Source organism: Triticum dicoccoides, chromosome 6B (assembly GCF_002162155.2).
Source record: "Triticum dicoccoides isolate Atlit2015 ecotype Zavitan chromosome 6B, WEW_v2.0, whole genome shotgun sequence".
Taxonomy (NCBI): domain Eukaryota; kingdom Viridiplantae; phylum Streptophyta; class Magnoliopsida; order Poales; family Poaceae; genus Triticum; species Triticum dicoccoides.
This window is the reverse complement of record NC_041391.1, coordinates 473,117,373-473,124,411: the sequence shown is the minus strand read 5'-3', so window position 1 is coordinate 473,124,411 and position 7,039 is coordinate 473,117,373. Positions and strand designations below refer to the sequence as shown.

The following is a 7,039-nucleotide window of genomic DNA, read 5'->3' as shown; positions in this document are numbered from 1 at the left end:
ACGAGCATAAGTAGTGTATTACCTCGTCTATCGATGGCATGAACCTGGGTAAACTATACCCCTTGTTGCCATCCAATCCACTAGTCTTGTCGGATACCCTATCGAGGGATCTGTCGGAAAATACCCCGACAAAAGGTTTAAACAAACAAGGTCGTACTGAGGGATTCGGAAGTTTATACCAATCCTCATTGATCGCCGCCATTATTGCTATGTTATCATCGCTAAGATTGTCTCACAACCATTTCAACAAAATTTCCTCTCTGGACCACTTTCCTCAGTTGGATACGTCGGCGACACGAGGTTCACCTTGTCAAATGCATGAATCCCAAGACAGTTCCGAAGTCTATTTGGACTAGCACCTGAAGAAGGATTTCGGATTTTTTTTAGCATGTTAAATTGAATGTCCAAGATGACAAATTGTGTTGTTGTGAGGATTTGCCGTGTTTGCTAAAAAAATTGCCGGCATCGCGACAGCATAATTTGTCATAAAAAACGTTTGATTTGATTTGATTTGATTTGATGCTTAGACGTTCCCGGAAGAAAAAAATCTCTATCAATCTAGCGATAGCAAATTCGAATTGAAGAAACACTCGCATCTTCTGCTGAAAACCTGGGGAAAACTGAGGAAGTCGTCCCTTTTCGTGTACCCTTCCTCTTCGCCATCTATGTCGCGGCCGCTCCCCCCGATGCTCTCCGTCCCGGAGAAGAAGACGGCCGCCGCCGAGCTCTTTCGCGACCGCCACTTCTTCAACTCCCCCGTCTTCACCGATCTCCGCGACGCCCGCGCCTCCCTCTCTGCCCCAAACCCCCAAACCCAGCCCCCCTCCTCCAGCCGCGCCCTCCTCCTCCGCTACCACCGCCTCCTCTCCTCCGCGCGCGACGACCCCTGCGCCTTCGACGAAAACCTAGCCTTCACCTGGCACGATGCCTTCAGGCCCAACCTCAAGCACACCTCCGCATCCCTCCGGTTCGAGAAGGCCGCCGTCGTGTTCAACGTCGGCGCGGCCTCCTCTAGGATCGCGGCGGCCGTGGACCGGGCGGCGGAGGGAGGGGTCAAGGAGGCGTGCGGGGAGTTCCAGCGCGCGGCAGGGGCGTTCCGTGCGGTGGGGCAGATGATGGAGGGGGAGGAGGGGACGGTGGATATGAGCCCGGAGGCCGCGGCGATGCTGGAGCAGCTCATGCTCGCGCAGGCGCAGGAGTGCTGCTTCGAGCGTGCTCTCGCGGCAGGAACGTCGCCGGCGGCGTGCTCCAAGGTGGCCAGGCGGGTGAGATGGGCTGCCCTCGCTTGCCGTGTGCTTCTTTCCTAGTGGCATTGCATCCATACGATCTGTGATTGTTCTAGGTTCCACTTAGCTTCCCCTCGGTTTTAGTTCAAGAAATGCCTGCCCTTGCTTTCCGTGTGCTTCTTTCCTAGTGGCATTGCATCCATACGATCTGTGATTGTTCTAGGTTCCACTTAGCTTCCCCTCGGTTGTAGTTCAACAATTGCCTGCCCTTGCCTGCCGTGTGCTTCTTTCCTAGTGGCATTGCATCCATAGGACATGTGATTGTTCTAGGTTCCACTTAGCTTCCCCTCGGTTTTAGTTCATTAAACTAAAACCACGACAAGTATTTTGGAACGGAGGGAATATATCGTAAACCGCAATGTCTTTACCTTACAAGCTACAACAGAAAGCCAAAAAAAGCGACCGATAAGCTAAGATTCCAAGAGCGCACATGATAAACTCCACGATCTTTGGGCATCCACAAGACGGATCCTCAAAACATCACAGGATAAGCACCCAGGAAATCTCAAGCAGCAGTTCAGACGCTACCTCTCAATCAACCTAGCTGGAACCAACAGGACACAAAACTAGACTACTAACAGCTGAGAAGCAGAAGTCCTAACGAGAATAAGATCACTTCTGGATCCTGTTCAGTCCAATCATCCATCCATGAACCGCATGAAACACCTCATTTTCTATTAGTTCGAATATTCGTGCCCCCGATTTCGGCATTTCTTGATCTCCCTGTTTTTTTCTGCAGAATAATCCAATCATTAAAAGATCTTGCAATCATATTAACAGGAATGTGAGGATCAGCGATTTTAAGATTGTCAAACACCACACTATTTCTCAATTTCCAACTGACCAGAAAATAGCAGACACCCCTGCCATCATCAGACATTTTTCATTAGAAGGTGCAAAGTAGAGGTTGTGAGGCTAATCCAAGGTTTACGCCAATTGCAGTATCCAGCTCTCCCTAGCCATACTTTATCTCCCACATCCCACACACGCAAGATTTTGATTCTGTTCAATGCTTTCACTAACTGATTATTATAATTTTCTCTAGCACCTTATGAATCCGGTGTACTCTATGTTATCATTGCCATGCTGATATAGTTTAAGTTTCAGATTAATTCGGTGTACTACGCTCTGAGATCATTTTTTGTCGGATACCAATTAATTTTCAAGAATATGCATCTTCTGATAGAGAATACTAGGAAACATAAAAAAAAGTCCGAAGAAAGTTGAGAAAGAGCTTCACAGGGACCCCAAAACCAGAACAACCATCATGAAATGTTACCTTGCATGTCTCAGGTCATAACTTGCCTTATCATCTCATCCTCCATCTTACTCCCTCCGTCCCATAATATAAGAGCGTTTTTGACACTTACTGTCAAAAACGCTCTTATATTATGGGACGGAGGGAGTAGTTATTAAAGCTAAATAAGCAAAATTATAATTTATACAAACCAATCAATCTTGTTATAATTTCTAGTACTAGATTGGTGAAGCGCCATGTATTTTCTGTGCAATCTAGAGGTGGTTTTTTAGTTGAAGTTAAGATCATATTAGACCTAAATTCTGCCAGTTTATAACTGTTTCTGGCTGCCACCGATCCGCCATACCCGTGCTGCTCATGTCCGGTTTGCTAGGATACTGCAACATATTCTACCGTTATGGCTTGATGAGGATCACAGGTTATAGGTATTGTGGGGGGAGGGCGAGGTTGATAACCTGTTGGCAAACTGATGCTGCGGTAGCACCTTTCCTGCTGGTAGGTCTAGCCCCACATAACATTTGCAAACTGAATTGTGAGTTCCAAAGTAGGCTTAAGCACCTCATTGTCTAGTTTTTCTGGGGCCTGGTCCAATTTTTCGTCTTGCTGTATAGTTTTGTGTCATGTCGTCGCCGCCTTCTAATATAAAATGTAATGCATATTCAGTTGCAAACTGAATTTTGAGTTCCAAAGTAGGCTTAAACACCTCCTTGTCTAGTTTTTTGGGGTCTGGTCCAATTTTTCTGGGGCTCCGTCCAATTTTTCTGGGGCCTTCTTCTACTATAAAATGACATGCATATGGATGTGTGTTTGAGAGAGTTCCAGAATAGGCTGCACTGACAATATTTTGCTCTCTTAGTTAAGATTACGTACCTTAGTTTAAGATTGGTGTGATTATATGCTTGTCTGATATTTTTGCCATGATATCAGGCCAGCATTCCATGTGAAAAGTCCTGGAGGATGTTCCTTGCATTAGCAAAACCTGAACTGAAAGAGAATCTTTGTCATATGCTATAAAAGTATCAGGGTCAGTAGGCTAGTAAGATTAGGGATTTAAAGTAAGGTTCTGTTGCTGAAGTGGCAAAGATGGTAGACCTTATATTTTGCATCTCTGAACATTTTAAATATAATTATGTTCAAATGCATAGAAAAAAAATGACATCAGAAAAATATTTGCCTCTGGCCTTATGCAGGCTGCCTTGTACTACGAAGAAGCGTATGCTGCACTGGTTATCCCTCCATTGCAGAACCACTTTGAAAGATCATGGTTGTCTCACGTCCAGTTGAAGGCTGCTCAATTCAATGCAGAAGCTTGCTATCGGTATGCTATTGAATTGCATGACAAGATGGAAATTGGCGAGGAGATAGCTCGATTGCAGTTTGGGATTAATGCAGTTGTTGATGCCAAGAGAACTGCCAGGGGAGCCCCCGCTTCCCTTTATGATTCTGTTTCCAGGCTAGAACAAGATATGAACCAGAACTTGGAGAAGGCAGTGAATGAGAACAACCGCATCTATCTTATGAGAGTTCCAGCAGCCAAGTTGTTATCTCCCTTGCCATCAGCTTCACTTGTCCGGTCTGCTTCCAAGAGTGAGGTCTTGGATGCAAAAGCAGAAACTGGCCTTCAGTCCTCATAACTGAATGCTTTGACATCGTGAAATGAAGCAATGGCACGCATCCTGTGCCGCTGTTGCATGCTAAAGACTGTCTGCTGCAGCAGAGATTATCGAAAAAGTCTTGTATAGTCGTCGTGTATCTAGTGTGTAGCTACAATGTGTGTTGGCATGCCAAGCTAGGACCATTCTAGTTGAACCTTGAGAAATGCTTGGTAGGCTGTTGCTGCTGGAATCTCAGGTTTCTGTGATGCTCCTTTTGTGCCGTAATGAAAAGTTCATCTGCCGTCAGCCATTTCAGTAAGCACACACTTTTCATGTTTTAGCACAAGCTTACGTAAATTCTTTGCACTTTGTGTACAAAATGACTTCTCCTTTCGGTGCTGTTTGTTTCGGCGTAGAATTGCAAAACCGTTTCTTGATCTAATCTTATAGTATCCAATGTGTTTCGTTGCTGTGGATAATTAAGTTCAGGATGTGTGAACACCAACATGACAGGACAATTTCTTAGCAGACCTGATTTGTAGGAACAATTATACGAACCATTTGGAGCTTACTGAATTTCTAGATGTTAGAAATGGCTCCTGGGAGCAACTTTTTTTTAGAAATGCTAAAAAAGGGTTTTTGTACATGTATTTATTCTTGTCCTTTCATTAAGTTGTACTAAAGACAATTAACATGGATCGGAGGGAGTAGAAAAACACCAGTATTGTGGCCTGTGCTAAGAAAACAAGTTTATAGTGCTTAAAAATGATTTTACAGCACTGGATTTTGTTTTTTCCCGATCAAAACATATGACATTTCTTTGTTACATTTTATAATCAGTCAGAAGACATGAACATGTATGTTGTCAAACAAATTCATTTTTTTCTACTTTTAAATATGCCTTTTACTGTTTGATGACTCCGGAGCCAAGGCGTCAGCCCCACGAATTTCACAATTCTTTGCTTATGAATTTCACGGTCTGTTGAGTATTTCGTCATCATTTGCACCGTTTTCTGAGGTTGATAACAGCCCTCGGAAGCTTACGATAACAGAGCTAGTACAAAATTCTGGACGTTTCCGAAGCCGGATGCAACAAAAACCGAAAGCGCCAGAAATATTACAGTACGCAACCCTCGCCTCGCACAATCCTCACTCGTCTATCCGTTCCTCCACCTCTCGTTGCTCGGGCTCCCTATCCTGCACTCCTCTCCCGCGCGCCCACCACCTGTTCGACCCGACGCCCCGCCCCTCCACACGCGCCCCACATTCCAGTCGCTCGCCGCCAATGGCAACGACCGCCGCGGCCATGGCACCCCCCTCCACCTCCGCCTCCTCGGTCCTCCTCCTTCGCCGCCTCCCTTCCCCGACCTCCGCGGCCCCCGGCTGCTGCCGCCTCGGCCCGCCGCCCCGCCTCCGCACGGCCCGCCCGCGGGTCTCCCTCACCAGCGACGTCTCCTCCTCGTCCGACGTGGCCGAGGAGGAGGCCGAGCACGCGCCCAAGGTCGGCAGGCGCGTGCGCGTCACGGCGCCCCTCCGCGTCTACCACGTCGTCAAGGCGCCCGACCTGGACATCCAGGGCATGGAGGGCGTCATCAAGCAGTACGTCGGCGTCTGGAAGGGCAAGCGCATCACCGCCAACTTCCCCTTCAAGGTCGAGTTCCAGCTCACCGTCGACACGCAGCCCAAGCCGGTCAAGCTCTTTGTCCACCTACGCGAGGACGAGTTCGAGTACATCGGCGACGAATGAGACCACTGTACCTACCTCTCTGTAACAACTGTACATGGCCAAGTAAGCCGACCGCCTTCCTCATATACAATAATAATGGCCGCAGCGTAGGCGTGTGTATATTGTTCCGGTGGATGTGTGTGTGAGTGGTGAGAGGGATGAAGGCTGAAGAGGGTTGGAATTAGGAACGCATGACCAGGAAGTTGATTGCTTGCTTGCTGTCGTTCCCTTGTTCCTCCTCTAATTCAACATCTATTTTTTCTCAGATGTGCGGAATTGTTTGGATCATAATCGACAGTTCTAAAATAACACCGATAATTTTGCTCTTCCTTGCAGCCAATGCTTGATAATTTTGTTCCAAGAGCTTATCTTAATCTGACTGGTATAATCACATTGTTGCTTCTAGGAATATGTATCCTTTATATATTGAATCTAGGCTATTTTTATAATTTATATAAGATATTTTCTGTTATGAGGGAATTCGATTAGGCAATAAGTATCTTGTTTTTGGACAATACGACAAGTGTTTGGAGTGTAATGCTATATATACATCAATGTATATATTTTGGTCTTACTGTAACCCTGTGAACTTGAACTTGGATGGCTAAAGTTCGTCTGAATTTGGATACAAGAACATTCATGAAATAACTTCTCTAAACCCAACTTGTTGCTTGTAGAGTGAACAAACAGCTAAGGCTCTAAGGTAGGTTCCTGGCTGACCATAGGTAATCCTAAAATTTAGTTGCTTCCTTTCATCATCAATCTACGGTACTATATACTTTCAGTGGAATGTTCCGAGTAACCTCATAGAGTTCTTTATACCAGCTCATACTTCCACATTGAATAACAATGTAAAACAGCACATTGGACAGATTTATATCATATTCTTCTAAGAGAAATATATGCAGCCATACTGTACCTAGTTAATAAACTTACCCCTGAGCCTGGCTTATTATATAGAGAAGGCAATGCGAAGGTACCGTGCAGAGGCTAGGCCTTGGATGCGGGTAGGCAGAGTGCGCAATTACAGTAGAAGCCAACAGGGCAACGCTTGGTACTCTAACTAGCCCTGTTATACCAAGTACTCCCTCTGTAAACTAATATAAGAGCGTTTAGATCACTACTTTAGTATTCTAAACGTTCTTATATTAGTTTACGGGGGGAGTAGTACGTA

General features: G+C 45.8%; 2 protein-coding genes across 2 annotated transcripts; both read left to right on the top strand.

Annotated features, from left to right (window-relative positions):
- Positions 1-626: 626 nt before the first annotated feature.
- On the top strand, positions 627-4,463 carry LOC119324937 (vacuolar-sorting protein BRO1-like). The gene is made up of 2 exons (XM_037598701.1): positions 627-1,265; positions 3,735-4,463. Exons 1-2 carry the CDS (start codon positions 666-668, stop codon positions 4,176-4,178), a joined length of 1,044 nt encoding a protein of 347 aa, XP_037454598.1. The 5' UTR covers positions 627-665; the 3' UTR covers positions 4,179-4,463.
- An 861-nt stretch (positions 4,464-5,324) lies between these two features.
- Positions 5,325-6,194, top strand: LOC119323944 (ferredoxin-thioredoxin reductase, variable chain-like). The gene has a single exon (XM_037597655.1). The coding sequence runs from the start codon at positions 5,425-5,427 to the stop codon at positions 5,884-5,886; it is 462 nt and encodes a 153-aa protein (XP_037453552.1). The 5' UTR covers positions 5,325-5,424; the 3' UTR covers positions 5,887-6,194.
- Positions 6,195-7,039: the final 845 nt, after the last annotated feature.

Excerpts from the sequence above, each read along its gene's own strand:
- LOC119324937 (XM_037598701.1), top strand. The coding sequence starts at position 666 with ATGTCGCGGCCGCTCCCCCCGATGCTCTCCGTCCCGGAGAAGAAGACG. Across the intron at positions 1,266-3,734 it reads GCTCCAAGGTGGCCAGGCGG|GCTGCCTTGTACTACGAAGA; the intron begins GTGAGATGGGCT and ends GGCCTTATGCAG.
- LOC119323944 (XM_037597655.1), top strand. The coding sequence starts at position 5,425 with ATGGCAACGACCGCCGCGGCCATGGCACCCCCCTCCACCTCCGCCTCC.